Source organism: Rhinoraja longicauda, chromosome 12, assembly GCF_053455715.1.
Source record: "Rhinoraja longicauda isolate Sanriku21f chromosome 12, sRhiLon1.1, whole genome shotgun sequence".
NCBI lineage: Eukaryota > Metazoa > Chordata > Chondrichthyes > Rajiformes > Arhynchobatidae > Rhinoraja > Rhinoraja longicauda.
In genome coordinates, this window is record NC_135964.1 from 12,246,393 (window position 1) to 12,263,094 (window position 16,702).

The following is a 16,702-nucleotide window of genomic DNA, read 5'->3' on the forward strand; positions in this document are numbered from 1 at the left end:
TTCCCTCGTCCAAATCATTAATATACACTGTAAATAACTGGGGTCCCAGCACTGAGCCTTGCGGTACCCCACTAGTCACTGCCTGCCATTCCGAAAAGGACCCGTTTATTCCTACTTTTTGCTTCCTGTCCGCCAACCAATTTTCTATCCACCTCAAAACTGAACCCTCAATACCGTGTGCTTTAAGTTTGTACACCAATCTCCTATGTGGGACCTTGTCGAAGGCCTTCTGAAAGTCCAGATATAACACATCGACTGGTTCTCCCTTATCCACTCTACTAGTTACATTCTCGAAAAATTCTATAAGATTCGTCAGACATGATTTGCCTTTGGTAAATCCATGCTGACTTTGTCCGATGATTTCACCATTTTCCAAATGTGATGCTATCACATCTTTAATAACTGACTCTAGCATTTTCCCCACTACCGATGTTAGGCTAACTGGTCTATAATTCCCCGTTTTCTCTCTCCCTCCCTTTTTAAAAAGTGGGGTTACATTAGCTACCCTCTAGTCCTCAGGAACTACCCAGAATCTAAAGAGTTTTGAAAAATTATCACTAATGCATCCACTATTTCTGAGACTACTTCCTTAAGCACTCTGGGATGCAGCCTATCGCCCTGGGGATTTATCTGCCTTTAATCCATTTAATTTACCTAACACCACTTCCCGACTAACCTGGATTTCCCTCAGTTCCTCCATCTCATTAGACCACCGGTCCCCCGCTATTTCCGGCAGACGGTTTATGTCTTCCTTAGTGAAGACAGAACCAAAGTATTTGTTCAATTGGTCTGCCATCTCCTTGTTCCCTATGATCAATTCACCTGTTTCCGACTGCAAGGAACCTACATTTGCCTTAACTAATCTTTTTCTCTTGACATATCTATAAAAGCTTTTGCAGTCTGTTTTTATGTTCCTTGCCAGTTTTCCCTCATAGTCTATTTTCCCTTTCCTAATTAAGCCCTTTGTCCTCCTCTGCTGGACTCTGAATTTCTCCCAGTCCTCTGGTATGCTACTTTTTCTGGCTAATCTGTATGCTTCATCTTTTGTTTTAATACTATCCTTGATTTCCCTTGTTAGCTACGAATGCACTACCTTTCCTGGTTTGTTCTTTTGCCAAACTGGGATGAACACTTGTTGTAGTTCATCCATGCGACCTTTAAATGCCTTCCATTGCATGTCCACCGTCAACCCTTTCAGCATCAATCGCCAGTCTATCTTGGACAATTCACGCCTCATACCCTCAAAGTTACCTTTCTTTAAGTCAGAACACTTGTTTCTGAATCGACTTTGTCACTCTCCATCCTAATGAAGAACTCTACCATATTATGATCACTCTTGCCCAAGGGGCCTCGCACAACAAGACTGCTAACTAACCCTTCCTCATTACTCAATACCCAGTCTAGAATGGCCTGTTCTCTCGTTGGTTCCTCGACATGTTGGTTTAGAAAACCATCTCTCAAACATTCTAAGAAATCCTCTTCCTCAGCACCCCTGCCAGTTTGGTTCACCCAATCTATATGTAGATTGAAGTCACCCATTATAACTGCTGCACCTTTAGTGCATGCATTTCTAATTTCCTGCTTGATGCCATCCCCAACCTCACTACTGCTGTTAGGTGGCCTGTACACAACTCCCACTAGCGTGTTCTGCCCCTTAGTGTTTCGTAGCTCTACCCATATCGATTCCACTTCCTCCAAGCTAATGTCCTTCCTTTCCACTGCTTTAATCTCCTCTCTAACCAGTAACGCTACCCCACCTCCTTTTCCTTTCTGTCTATCCCGCCTGAATATAGAATATCCCTGGATGTTGAGCTTCCAGCCTTGGTCACCCTGGAGCCATGTCTCCGTAATCCCAACTATATCATAATCATTAATAACTATCTCCACATTTAATTCATCCACCTTATTACGTATACTCCTTGCATTGAGACACAAAGCCTACAGGCTTGTTTTTACAACTCTCTTACCCCTTATACAATTATGTTGAAAAGTGGCCCTTTTTGATTTTTGCCCTGGATTTGTCTACCTACCACTTTTACTTTTCACCTTGCTACCTGTTGCTTCTACCCTCATTTTACACCCCTCTGTCTCTCTGCTCCTGCTCCCATCCCCCTGCCACATTAGTTTAAATCCTCCCCGACAGCACTAGCAAACACTCCCCCTAGGACATTGGTTCCATTCCAGCTCAGGTGCAGACCGTCCTGTTTGTACTGGTCCCACCTCTCCCAGAACTGGTTCCAATGTCCTAAAAATTTGAATCCCTCCCCCTTGCACCATTTTTCAAGCCACGTATTCATCTGAAATATCCTCCTATTCCTACTCTGACTAGCACGTGGCACTGGTAGTAATCCAGAGATTATTACCTTTGAGGTCCTACTTTTTAGTTTATCTCCTAGCTCTCTAAATTCACCTTGTAGGACCTCATCCCGTTTTTTACCTAAATCGTTGGTGCCAACGTGCACCACGACAACTGGCTGCTCACCCTCCCCCTTCAGAATGTCCTGCAGCCGCTCAGAGATATCCCTGACCCTTGCACCAGGGAGGCAACATACCATCCTGGAGTCTCGTTTGCGGCCGCAGAAACGCCTATCTATTCCCCTTACAATTGAATCCCCTATCACTATAGCCCTTCCACTCTTTTTCCTCCCCTCTTTTGCCGCAGAGCCACCCACGGTGCCATGAACTTGGCTGCTGCTGCCTTCCCCTGATGAGCCATCTCCCCCAACAGTATCCAAAATGGCATATCTGTTTAGGAGGGAGATGACCGCAGGGGACTCCTGCACTACCTGCCTACTGCTACGCTGGCTAGTGGCCACCCGTTTCCTTTCTGTCCGCTTATCTTTTACCTGTGGTGTGGCCAACTCACTATACGTGCTATCCACGACCTTCTCAGCATCGTGGATGCTCCAGAATGAGTCCAACCGCAGCTCCAACCGTTCAATGCGGTTTGCCAGGAGCTGCAGCTGGACACACTTCCTGCACACTTCCTAATGATTTAAGATCTTTTGTATAATTCAGAATTTTAAGTCATCCAAAATCTCAAATGCAGAGATTGATCCATTTAAGGCAAGATATTACATAACGTTAGTTTCACATTTGTTATCAATTTTTCATTTTAAAATGTGTTAGGTTTAGGCTTATATTGTCATGTGTACTAAGGTACAGTGAAGAGCTTTGTTTTGCATGCTATCAGATCAGATATACTATACAAAAACACAATCGTCAAACTTGAATATAAGAGGTAGAGCAAAGGGGAAGATACAGAGTACAGAATATAGCTCTCGGCTTTGTAGCGCACCAGTTCCACACACAAAGTCCAATGGGGGTAGAAATGAGTTGGACAGTAACCTTGTTTATGGAAGGACCGTTCAGAAGCCTGATAATGGAGGGGAAGACACTGTTCCTAAGTCTGGTGGTGTGCGCTTTCAAGCTTTTGTATTTACTGCCTGATGTGAGCAGGGAGAAGTGCGAGTGATCGGTGGGTGGGTGGGGGGATCTGATTATGTCGGCAGCTTTTCCAAGGCATTGTGTAATGTGGACGGAGTCATTGGTGCAGAGCCTGGGCTGGGATGTTAATTATTTTGCCTTCACCACTTGATCAGACTTGTAGTCTACCTGAGGAAATTTCTAGCAATGATAGGTTCTTCCTAAGATGTGTTTGAGCCAAAGTATCTTCAACTTGAACCATTAACACTTTTTATTTTTCCACAGATGCTGCTTGATCAGCTGAGTGCTTCCAGCACTTTCTTCTTTTATTTCAGTTTTCTGATTTTTTTCATAGACTCAGACAGTTGGTTTAAATAACCCCCTATTCCTCCAAACCAATTTGTATAAAATCTTGTAATGGATGCAAAAGGCCAGTAGAGCTGTCTCGCATATTTCCTTTGAAAATAATTTGGCCTAGATATTTGATATTGGAATGAATGACAATGTTAATTATGAATAGACACAAAAAAACTGGAGTAACTCAGTGGGTCAGACAGCATCTCTTCAGTCTGAAGAAGGGTCTCGACCGGAAACATCACCTATTCCTTTTCTCCAGAGATGCTGTCTGACCCGCTGAGTTACTCCAGCTTTTCGTGTCTATCCTCGGTTTAAGCCAGCATCTGCAGTTCCTTCCTACACAAAAAATGTTTTTTATGTTAGTTGTTTAAGGTCATAATCCTACTGAAGCGCAGAGCAACCTGAATTGCTAACCTCTTTTTGCCCTTGGGCTGATAATCTATCATAACTCTTTAATTGTCAGTTATTACAAATAAAACCTGATTCTTTTCAGCCAGCAACACCGACACGCACAACAATAGCAACGGCTCCCATCCAGTCGGTTCAGCAGAGCCAGTCGACACCAAAGCGCGTAGATACTCCTAACATAGAGGAACCAAGTGACCTTGAGGAACTTGAACAGTTTGCCAAGACGTTTAAACAGAGACGTATCAAACTCGGGTTCACTCAGGTAGGAAAACTGCCTCACGGTTTTTCATATAGTTCAAATGAATCACGTGGGCAGTGTTGTCTGCAAACATGATGTTAAATTAAACTGCTAAATGTTACAAAACTATTTAGTGATGAATTGCATTAATAACTACATTCTATTTGTTGTGTTTTAGTACTTTTGTGTACAGGATTTTAAAATTTGTACTTAGTACATGTAATGGCAGTTTCTATACCATCTCGAACTCCCACTTCGATAGCCATTACTTCTCGGGGATGAAATGTAGTTATAGCTTACGCACACGTCGCACCCTGATATGACAAAACAAATCTTCCAAACTCCTTTTCTTCATTAATTAGTTTTATTAAAGTAGTACAAATCATAGAGTAATAAATCAGTTCCCGTACTTTATCAACTGTTTCTTCTTCAAACAATATCTAGAAATTCTTGCAGTTATTACCGTATGGTTCTTACAAATATAACCGGTGCGAGCGCATGGTACGAGCGCATGTGGTAAAGAACTGTATGCTCACCACACCATCCTCCGAGTCTAACCTGACCCACAACCTCTGTCGACACACACTAGCCTCCTCCCATCTAGACACTCTCAATTACGCATTAAGTCACACCCACAAGCAGGCAAAAAATACAGCATCTCTTCAGTCTCGACCCGAAACATCACCTATTCCTACAGGACACATTGTAATGAAATTGCTTCATGTGTTATATAATCGTGTGTGGAGACACACAAAATCACATGCAGATTCTAAGAAAGCGCCTGAATAAGGGTACCGAGCTGAAATGTTGCCTGTCCGTTACCTCCACAGATGCTACCTAACCCGCTGAGTTGCTCCAGCAGTTTGCATTTGGAATCTTGTTTTTCAAATAGACCACCTTTCATTCTCCTTGGCTGCAACGTAATGTAAATGGACCTATATTGTCCTAAGGCAGCCTTTCATCCTGAGAAATGATCCTGCAACTTTACGTCACAATGGCTTATTTGAGCAAGGAATTCAAAACTGCGCACTGCACATTTTGTGTGACTCAACAGAGACCTATATCATTGTTGCAAGATGCTTTATTTGACTGTTGTAATCCAACCCTTTTGCATTAAAAACCAGCATATCACTTGGCTTCCCGATTGCTTGCTACATCCTCATATCAAGATTTTTCATTCCATAAATCAACTTCAAGTATATAAAATTATTCAACCCACCCCCGCAACTTGAGCAAAACATAAAGTGAGTCTCAGAGAGTCAAGCAGCGTCTGTGGAGGGAATCTTGTTCATTCCAGGGAAATATAATTCTGTTGTCTGCTGCTACTAATCCCATGATTTTCTATTGAGCTTTGTAAATAAATGTATCTGTTTAGATTTTGGTGTTGGGTTATTGTTGTTCTGTTTATATTGTATAAAATGTATTGCAGTATTAAAGAACTTTTACTCCATTCCCCACATCTCTTGTCAGGGTGATGTAGGACTTGCCATGGGAAAACTCTATGGAAATGATTTCAGCCAAACTACAATCTCTCGTTTTGAAGCCTTGAACCTCAGCTTTAAGAACATGTGCAAGCTCAAACCATTGCTTGAAAAGTGGTTGAATGATGCAGGTTTGAGAGCTTTTCTCCCCTTTTCTCTTTACTTCTGTGTTGAGGGTTAGTCAGTCCAACAGTGTTCTTCAATTATCAGCTTTGCACATAGTGTACATCATCTTTGAGGATGGTGAACTGCAGTAGACATTTTGTGCTTTAGAGAAGAATCCTTTCACTTTTCAAAGGAGTATAAGGTGTTGGATGGGTTATAATGTACACATCTAACTTGTAAGCAACTTTACAAAACTGATTATGCGGCCATTGTCATTTTATTATTTGTTAGAATAACAAATTGCTGCTGTGAAAATGTTTTGCTGTTACTGACTCTCGTGAATGGTTGTGCAGCACCTTGGGACATCCTGTGGTTATAAAAGGCCAAGTTGAAATGCAAGCCTGTTCTCTTGAACTAGAAAGAAAGTCATTTCTGGTATTATTAAAGACTCAACAGAAAAGCACACTAAGCAACTAACTTAATGACTGTGTTAACACTGCACAGTATCAAGAGATTACTTTGAGTTGATTCTGATCCTGTTTTTCTCAGTGATGAGATTTTATTTAGGGTATAATAATCTTGTGAAAGATCGTAATAAAAGATAAATGTTTTATAAATCCTTGGAGAGACAGCTATTAGCTCGTAATTTGGGATTCCATTTGGAGGCAAGATTATGTTAATGATGCTCTCTTGGTCCAATCAGACACAGGACAGAGTCATTGCAACTTTGATATCATATGTCATAGAGTTGTACAGCATGGAAACAGGCCCTTCAGCCCAACTCATCCATGCTGACCGACGCCCCATTTAAGCTAGAGCCATTTGGTCCATATCCCTCTAACCCTTTCCTATCCGTGTACCTGTCCAAGTGTTCTAAATACTGTCATAGTATCTGCCTCAACTACCTCCTATGGTTGCTCATTTCATATACCCGCCACCCTCTGAGTGAAAAATATGTGAAAGGATTTTTTTTTGTATGGTACTTGTCTGCATCTCTAAATATGGAGTAGCTTGTGTGATTCTCTAAGTATTTAATGTCTTGGCCATTCACGGAGAGGATCTTGTGTGCTTTATTAAAATCAACTCGAACCTGGCCTGTTATCTTCAGGGTTACATGAGCAGGTTAAACTCTGCTCCTCTGCACTTTGCAACATTCTCAGCATTATTATGTTATCTGTCTGAAGAAGGATTGCAACCCAAAACACCATCCTGTCCATTCCCTTCACAGATGCTGCCTGACCTTCTGAGTGCTTAAAGCATTTTCAAAATGCCATTCCTCACTTTTTTGCAATAGATGCCTTACTTAAACAAGATTCCTGACTCCTATCCCTGCACTTGATATTTTATTTGCATTATTTTGTTGAAGAGTTTTATAACTGTGTCATTGACTCAACTGCCTGTGTATGGATTTAGGTCAATATAGCCCAAGTTGGGGTGAAAGTGTCACAGGTTCTTGCCGAGTCTCCTTAACTTATGACTTCTCAAATCAATAGACCAAGACTGAATTCTTTAGGTGTACAAGAATATACCAATGGGATACTGCCTCAACTTTCAACTATTTGAGCATTCAAGCATAACTAGTGGGTTGGTTGATTAATTTGCAACTATAGGAATGTAAATTTATATATATATAGCCATTATATCTGTAGAAATTTGTGGAAATAATTGAATACATTGATCAAATGGATTGAAATCAGTTTGTTTTTTGTTTTGTTCAATGTTGTTTTTCCTTTTAACAGAAAATATGTCAGTAGACTCTGCACTGTCAAACCCCAGTTCCCTGACATCTCCAGGTCTGGGAATCGAAGGGCTGAGCCGCAGGAGAAAGAAACGCACCAGCATCGAGACCAATATTCGAGTGGCCTTAGAAAAGAGTTTCCTGGAGGTCAGTCAATGGTGATGCTGGAAACATTTTATAATCCCATTTGGGGGCTGTTGAGTTACTGACTGCAGCAGTTTCTTGTCATGATACTTTCCAATTTGGGTTTACTTAATTTGAAATCATTCATTATTCTGTTAGTCTGTGCTTGACAGAGACAAGTGCAAGTAGTGAGCTTCACTCCTGCACCGCTGTGGCCGTGGTTCTTGGCTTGCTCCACCTTATCTGCAGGGAGAAGGTGGGCAGAGCGGAACTAGCAGATGTGTTGTAGGAGGTGGATCTTGTTTCGGGCTCTGTGTTTCGGGCTCTGTGTGAACTGCTGAATCGAGGCTTCTGCTGCTGCAGTGCCCCTTGCTTTCTCATACAACCTCATATCAAGTTAGAGTTCATCGTATCTGGGCAGTCAGCATTCTCGGGCCATTATTGCTGCTGACAGATTGTGGAGTACAATCATAATTAGCATTATTATCAATGTTTTCCAGAGATGCTGCCTGACCTGCTGAGTTACTCCAGCACTTTATGTCTTAATTTGGTATAAACCAGTATCTGCAATACCTTCCTACAATACGGTATGCTTGCCTTCATTGGTCAGGGCATTGAGTATAATAGTCAGGAAGTCATGATATAGCTTTAAAGGACTTTGGTTAGGTCACATTTGGAGTATTATGTACAGGCTCTACTCTGGTTTTTGTTTTGGTATCAAACCAGAATCTGTTGTTTCTTATACTACTACAATTAACATTACGTTGCCTTATTAAAATCTGCCATGAATTCAATATGCAGTCAATTTAAATTTATTAACCTGTTTTTCTTTGTTATGCTCAATTATTGCATTTTTTAATATACAAAATAGGGTGTTTATTGGTGTTTGCATTCATAGCATGCAAAGATTTAATTGACAAATCAGGTGATTGTATATGAGAGCAGAATTATTATCATATCATTTTGAAGTTTTTGATGGCTTCAATTGGATATTTATTATGCAAAGAAATCCCAAACTACACCTTGATGGGTATTAAATCAAACAAAAGGGAAATATTGTAGTCGTTGAATTTCTGTTCACTTGAAGCAATGTCTCTCTACAGGAACATATCCTATTTACTTAAGCATGGAGAATTTGGGTATGTATTCACCAGAGTTAGTACCACATAAAAGATGATTGCTTGAGGGATTTATAGCTGAAGATATCTAGATCTCAGAATTCCCAGTGTCCTGTAGGGATTAAAATTATGCTTATTGTTTGAAAGTACTTATCAGCATCACCAAGTTTCAGAAGCATTTGTGGTTTCTCTGCCCTGATTAAAGAAATAGCATTTACTTTTCAAATTTATTTTTTTGTATTGCGTTCATTGCACTGTACAGCACAGGAACTGGCTCTTCCACCCACAATGTTTGTGCCAATTATGATGTCAATTTAAAATGAACATCTGCCTACATAGTCAATATCTCTCCATTCCATACCTGTCCACGTGTTTTGTCTAAGTGCCTCTTGAAAGTTGCTATCTTATCTGCTTCCATCACTTCCCTTGGCAGCATGTTCCAGGCACCTACCACTCTGTGTGGGGACAACATTGCCTTGTAAATCTCTTTTCGACCAAGATGCCCCGCTATGCTAGTCCCGTTTCCTCAAGTAGCGGCCATGTTCCTCCAAATCGTCCCTATTCGTATACCTATCCAAATATGTTTTAAATGTTGTTATCGTACCTGCATCAGCTACTTCCTTTGACAACTTGTTCCACATTCCACCACCCTCTGTGTGGAAAAGGTTGCCCCTCAAGTTCCTATTAAATCTTCCTCCTCTCACCTTAAACTTTGGCTAGTTAGTGTAAAGTCTCTTCTGTCTTGTATAGTATTTTAAATTATAATTTAAATCTCTTTTCCTGTCAACCTATTTTGACCTGTCAACTTGGCACAATCTACAAACAGTTGCAATTATTCAAATTTATACTGATTTTAAATTTCTTTTCAAAATGTTTTCACATTTTAAATTTGAAAAGAAAACAATGATTTCAATGGGGCACACCACTTTAGATGCCTCACGTAGCAACTGTGTTTCAGGTGGCAATATGTAAATGATCAGTGCCACTTTTGGAATGTTATAGAATTGTAACTGTAAATAAATGAATGGGCCATTTTAGTTCTGCACCAAACTGTGATTTATCTTTGAGTGTCAGGAAATGTAACGCAACCTCAAAAATGCACAGATCCCTACCTTGAGCAAGATACGGTGCCAGAGGAGCTCAGTGGATAAGGTAGCATTAAGGGAGGGAATGGACAGGCAACATTTCAGCTTGCACCATTCTTCAGACTGATAGTTGGGGGGAGAAGGCTGGAAGAGAGGTGGGAGTGGGACAAAGCCTGGCAAGTCTAACATATTGCTTATAATTCACTGGGGTTTTCTTGACTAACATTGATCATTGAAGTGTGTGATCATATTGCAGTTTCCCAGTAGTTATGTTGGGACAACTGCCTGCAATATCTATACCTGTTTATAGAGAGGAATGGCTATGAGGGAGTATGAAAAGTATGTTTAGTTTAATTTTTGAATTATAATTAATTTTAGGTAAATGTTTTCTCATGACTAAATAATTCAACCTTTATAAAGTTTTAAGGATTGTTTTTTAACACTTAATATTTTCAGTGTCCGTTGGCAATAGGTGGGCTGCTTTTCGTGTGTTGACAGCACTATGTTGGCCAACCCATTGTTGCGCATCACCAAGAAGGCTTCTGGCAGCAAATTGACGCCAGCAGGTTTAGAAAACGTAAGGGTGCACTTAAACGTTCAGCAGCATGTATGGATGAATCACCCCGGCAATAGGATGTGGCCCAGTAAAATAAATCTCTCGTCTCCATGCGCTATATCTAGATAAAGAAACATTGACACGTTGACATTTTCTGGAAAATTCTAAATTTTTTCAGAACCAAAAGCCTACCTCGGAGGAGATCATGATGATTGCCGATCAGCTGAAGATGGAGAAGGAGGTGATCAGAGTCTGGTTCTGTAACAGACGGCAGAAGGAGAAGCGGATAAATCCTCCCAGCAGTAACAGTGGCACCACCACGACTACCAAAACAATCTTTCACACCCCCACCTCCATGGTAGGAGAACATCCATTAAACACTATCCTAGTAATCTATTGCAGTGCGCCATTTATAGTTATGCTGATCACTAAACCCAATGAGCAAATTGTCCCATATGCAGCCTGGCTCGAATGATGTGTACAAAGGTTTTGATGTGTTGAAAATTGAAATTTTGTGCAAGTTTGTGAAACAATTAGAGATGCCCTCTGTTGTGATGCAACTGATGCATGTAAGAAGTTTTCACTGTGGGAGAGTCTAGGACCAGAGGTCATAGCTTCAGAATTAAAGGGCGCTCTTTTAGAAAGGAGGTGAGAAGGAATCGCTTTAGTCAGAGGGTAGTTAATCTGCAGAACCCATTGCCACAGGCCAAGTCAGTGGATATTTTTAAGGCAGAGATAGACTAATTCTTGATTAGAACGGGTGTCGAGGGTTATGGGGGAAGGCAGGAAAATGGGATTAGGAGGCAGAGATTAGCCATGATTGAATGGCAGAGTAGACTTGATGGGCCGAATGGTCTAATTCTACTCCTATAATTTATGCACTTGTGAAATTTAAAACCAATGCATGAAATATGGCCCAAAGTTTGCAAATAGAAATTCTAGTTCTTCACGTGAATATTGTGCATAGATTAATGTGACACATTGTGGCTAAAATTCTGTGTAGATGGAGTGCTACCAAAGACAGTTTTAGTGTTGTCAAGCATCCGTGTTTGATAACTGGGATTCCAGATGTGAATAAATTCTGAATGCAGGCGACTATTGACATAAATAAAAAATAAATAAAATAAAAATGTATTATTATTGTGTGTGTGATGTTGGCAATGGTAAAATAAGCATATACAGAAAATTATTCTGTTTCCATCAAACAAGTTGGATACCACACGACTGTTGGATCAAGCAAAACTGTTTGTATTATGCAGACTGCATTGGTCATAACATGATTTTGATCGGAACCTAGAAAACCACTTAAAAGCTATTTTGGAAATTGGTAAGCAGAAAAATGCAGTCTTTTGGGGAAAAAAACCCTTTTCCAATCACTTTTCAGATACATGCCCCATGCTTGTTTATTAAATTAAATCTTCATACCCAACACATTTTACACAAATTGAAAATTAAAGGTTGGATCTCTGAGACAAACCATTATCCCATTCTTGCTGATCCAAAAGCCTATATTCTTTGCTAGGTCCTTAAGCCATCAATGTAATTGTGTTTCTTTTAATACTGATGCTGTCAGCAATAAGCCTCTTGTTTGTTTGAATGCATGCAGCCGGCCCTGGCTCTTTTGTATATAGACTCTTTCTTCAAAGTTCAGTAAAATAGTTAAAGATGATCTGTCCTTAAGATGCCCACTGTCTAATTAGCTTGGGTATAATTCACATTCTGTTTAAGTAAATTTCAGTACAATGGGACTTTAGTGGTTGCTTTCCTCTGCTTGACATCCCAAAGATACATTCAAATGGTGATGGGCATCTGTTCCCATCATTCAGCCTGTATTGTAGACATAAGGAGTTGCAGATGCAGGATTAGAAAAAAGCCCACAAATTGTTAGAGTGATTAAGCAGCTCTGGCAGCATCTCGGGAACATGAATAGGTGATGTTTTGGGTCGTGATCCTTCTTCAGGCCATTCCAGACCTGAAACTCAATTAACCCATGTTCTCCAGAGATGATGACTGACCTGCTGTGTTACTTTGTGTCTTTTTTTAATACAGCCTATAGTGCTGTAATTGGTCTGGAATAGCCACGTCATGGTATTACAGATATTGAAGTATTTACCCAAAAAGAATACAAAGTTGCTGGAGCAACTCAGCGAGCCAGGCTGCATCTCTGGAGAACATGGATAGGTGATGTTTTGGGTGAAGTCCCTTCTGACTGAGTCTGTAGAAGGGTCACAACCTGAAAAACCACCTATCCAGGTTCTCCAGAGATGCTGCCTGACTTGCTGAATTACACCAGAACTTTGTATGTTTTTGTATAAACCAACATCTGCAGTTCCTTGCTTCTACATTTTGAAATATTTACCTTTTATTTTATAAATGGTTAAAAAAATCTTTGTGTTGATCTGTTGAGCCGGAGACGTACAAGCACCTATGGCGGCACACAAACGTATAAACATGCATGCACATGTACACACAATAAACTGGGCGGGAAAATCTTGCATTTTCACCGTCGCTGCTGTTACATTCTGTGCCATCTACACAAATATACTACTTGTGGTCGCCTATTATGCCTAATTGTTACAATAGACAATAGACAATAGGTGCAGGAGTAGGCCATTCAGCCCTTCGAGCCAGCACCGCCATTCAATGGGATCATGGCTGATCACTCTCAATCAGTACCCCGTTCCTGCCTTCTCCCCATACCCCCTCACTCCGCTATTCTTAAGAGCTCTATCCAGCTCTCTCTTGAAAGCATCCAACGAACTGGCCTCCACTGCCTTCTGAGGCAGAGAATTCCACACCTTCACCACTCTCTGACTGAAAAAGTTCTTCCTCATCTCCGTTCTAAATGGCCTACCCCTTATTCTTAAACTGTGGCCCCTTGTTCTGGACTTCCCCCAACATTGGGAACATGTTTCCTGCCTCTAATGTGTCCAATCCCCTAATTATCTTATATGTTTCAATAAGATCCCCCCTCATCCTTCTAAATTCCAGTGTATACAAGCCCAATCGCTCCAGCCTTTCAACATAAGACAGTCCCGCCATTCCGGGAATTAACCTAGTGAACCTACTACGCTGCACGCCCTCCATAGCAAGAATATCCTTCCTCAAATTTGGAGACCAAAACTGCACACAGTACTCCAGGTGCGGTCTCACCAGGGCCCGGTACAACTGTAGAAGGACCTCTTTGCTCTTATACTCAACTCCTCTTGTTATGAGGGCCAACATTCCATTGGCTTTCTTCACTGCCTGCTGTACCTGCATGCTTCCTTTCATTGACTGATGCACTAGGACACCCAGATTTCGTTGAACTCCCCCTCCTCCTAACTTGACACCATTCAGATAATAATCTGCCTTTCTATTCTTACTTCCAAAGTGAATAACCTCACACTTATCTACATTAAACTGCATCTGCCATGTATCCGCCCACTCACACAACCTGTCCAAGTCACCCTGCAGCCTTATTGCATCTTCCTCACAATTCACACTACCCCCAGCTTAGTATCATCTACAATATTCAAAAGTTACTTGGACAGTTACATGGATAGGAAAGTTTTGATGGGATGTGGTGAAAAGAACACATTAGGAGCAATTATTTAATGTTATTGCTCTCTTTAACCAATGCATACTTGGTGAAATTCAGAGTTGCCCGTCAAATTTAAGTGAACATTTATCCCCTGGTGGTGATAAAGATCAAATCTGGTTGGCCAATAAAATAATCTTCCAAAAGCTATTACTGTTTTATTGCAGAAAAGTTATTACTGAGTTATCTGATTTTTCTACTCAAAAGATTAATATTATTGTGTGTTGCTGAATGTTTTAAACAGGTGGCTAGCACTAGTAACCTTGTGACAAGTAGTACACCGACTACTCTGGCTGTAAATGCAATGCAGATGCCTGTATCCACTGCTGGTGTGACGAGCTTCAGCATTTCAGGTGAGAAAGTGCCGCTAATCAATTTGTGGTTATGTGATTCCGTTTGTTCTAACATAGCTTTGAATTTTAATCCGTTTTAACAGTAGTATTAAAAATCTGCATTCCAAGTACTCATTGGTGCCGTGCTATGGCGGATTTTTCTTTGAAACTAGCGATAAATGTAGCCATTTGATTTATTTTATGAATCAAGAAGGGAAACTACTCCTCCAATTGTAATTCATCGCAATCCCCAATCCATCAGTTGAAAATTAGTGTGAAGCATGATGGTTAAAGGTCAGCTGGTAAAATTGGGTAGATTTTCACAGCAGCCAGCAGCCTTTCATAAACGAATCATCTCAGCAATGTTCCATGAGCTCATGGAGTATGGAATACTATAATATGCATTCTACTACTATAGTTTAATTGAGAGATACAGCATGGAAACAGGCCCTTTGGCCCACCGAGTCCGCACCGATCAGTGATCCCCGCACATTAACACTACCCTACATACACCAGGGACAATTTAATATTTCGACCAATCCAAGTAACCTACAAACCTGTGCGTCTTTGGAGTGTGGGAGGAAACCACACGCAGGTCACGGGGAGAACGTATAATTTTGTAGACAAGCACCTGTAGTCTGGATCGAACCCGGGTCTCTGGAGCTGTAAGGCAGTAGCTCTACTGCTACGCCACCTTGCCTGCCCACTCTTTAATTGTCCCTTAATTCTCAATAATCTTATTAGTGTGCACTTAAATGGAGTCCTCTTATTTTGCTCTACCACAAGTTGAAACAGCCACTTTGTACCTATCCTGTCAAGCTCACATTCTTCAAGAACACCATTGGATCACTCCCTCTGCTCTCTGTTTTCAGTTAGTATATCCTATTCATTCTGGCTGCTTATTTTATTTATCATTCTGTTTTATGTTGTAAATTATTTCAGACATAAAACAGGCTAGTTTGTATTACAATGCTAGCATTATTTGTCCTCCAGGTACAACTGCATCAGGGACAGCTCCAACAAACGTGGCATCTGTAATCACCGGCCTGTCGTCTGCAGTTTCCACGTCAACGGTCACTTCTCCAGCTCTAACCCCTTCACCATCAGCGTCCATTTCCGTGACTGAGTCGTCCAGCAGCGGTGATACAAACACCACGCAAACAACCTCAACCGGTTTAATAAATCCTTTGTGCACAAGCCAAATCATGGTGTCAGCATCTGGACTGCAGACAGCTGGCACTCTGCAACAGGCAGGAATTGCACAGATACACACTGGCGCTGGGCTTGCTACCAACCCAAGCCTGGCAGCCATGGCTGCTGCTGCAGGACTAACCAATCCTGGCCTCATGTCAGCCCCTCAGTTTGCAGCTGGGTAAGTCCTCACTACATTGATGGATTCTATCTCTACGTATGTCTGAACGTCTACTTTTAACATGTACTATTTCAATGTAAGACATTGAATAAAGGATTCATCCTGCTTTATCATGGGTTGGGGTGTTACATTTATATTTTAGATATATTCCTCACTTTTTAAGTGTCCAGCCACAAATAGGCAATTTGGAGCATTCAACTTGGGGAATGTAGGCCTGTTAAGAAATTGAACTGGGCAGTCAAATAATATTCAGCACTTTGAATAGCATAATAATGTATAAACTTGACAGAGGGAGAGAGGTTGGTTAATATATAGACTTGTAATAATGTGGAGAAATATTTGAGCATCAGGGCGCAATAAGGTACAAAATGTTTATGTGCAGCAAGCCTTGCTCTCATGGGATCAGCAACAAATGTGTGTTCCTACACAGATAGATTGCATTCGTCATTTCCTTGCACCTTTTAACATTTTCGTATATTTCTGCAACATTTGAATGGTCAAAAACATCTATCATATTTCCACCAAATTCCACAGTTTACTTGTTTCCTTGCAAAATGGAGTAACTACCTATTATAATCCAATAGGTTCGTTAACCTAGGCTAGGTCATCAAGAAATTGATTGATGACAGTGGCGCATGTTGAAATGCAGAAACCTTGTAACTTGAGGCAATGCTCAATGTTGGAATGAAGTGCGATGAATTCAACTCTCAGTTCCCCACTGGAATTGTATGTCTCATTCAGCAGAAAGATGCTTTTCCATTTTCAGTTCAGTTGCAGAGTTGT

General features: G+C 40.9%; 1 protein-coding gene across 4 annotated transcripts in view; it reads left to right on the forward strand.

The window, feature by feature from the left end:
* Positions 1-16,702, forward strand: part of pou2f1a (POU class 2 homeobox 1a) — a 106,103-nt gene that overhangs the window by 65,810 nt on the left and 23,591 nt on the right. For all 4 annotated transcript variants that reach the window (XM_078409037.1, XM_078409038.1, XM_078409040.1 and 1 more), the window contains 6 exons: positions 4,277-4,453; positions 5,900-6,041; positions 7,755-7,900; positions 10,814-10,993; positions 14,460-14,568; positions 15,541-15,919. In XM_078409037.1, coding sequence (XP_078265163.1) covers positions 4,277-4,453; positions 5,900-6,041; positions 7,755-7,900; positions 10,814-10,993; positions 14,460-14,568; positions 15,541-15,919 — 1,133 coding nt within the window. The remainder of the gene's footprint in view (positions 1-4,276; positions 4,454-5,899; positions 6,042-7,754; positions 7,901-10,813; positions 10,994-14,459; positions 14,569-15,540; positions 15,920-16,702) is intronic.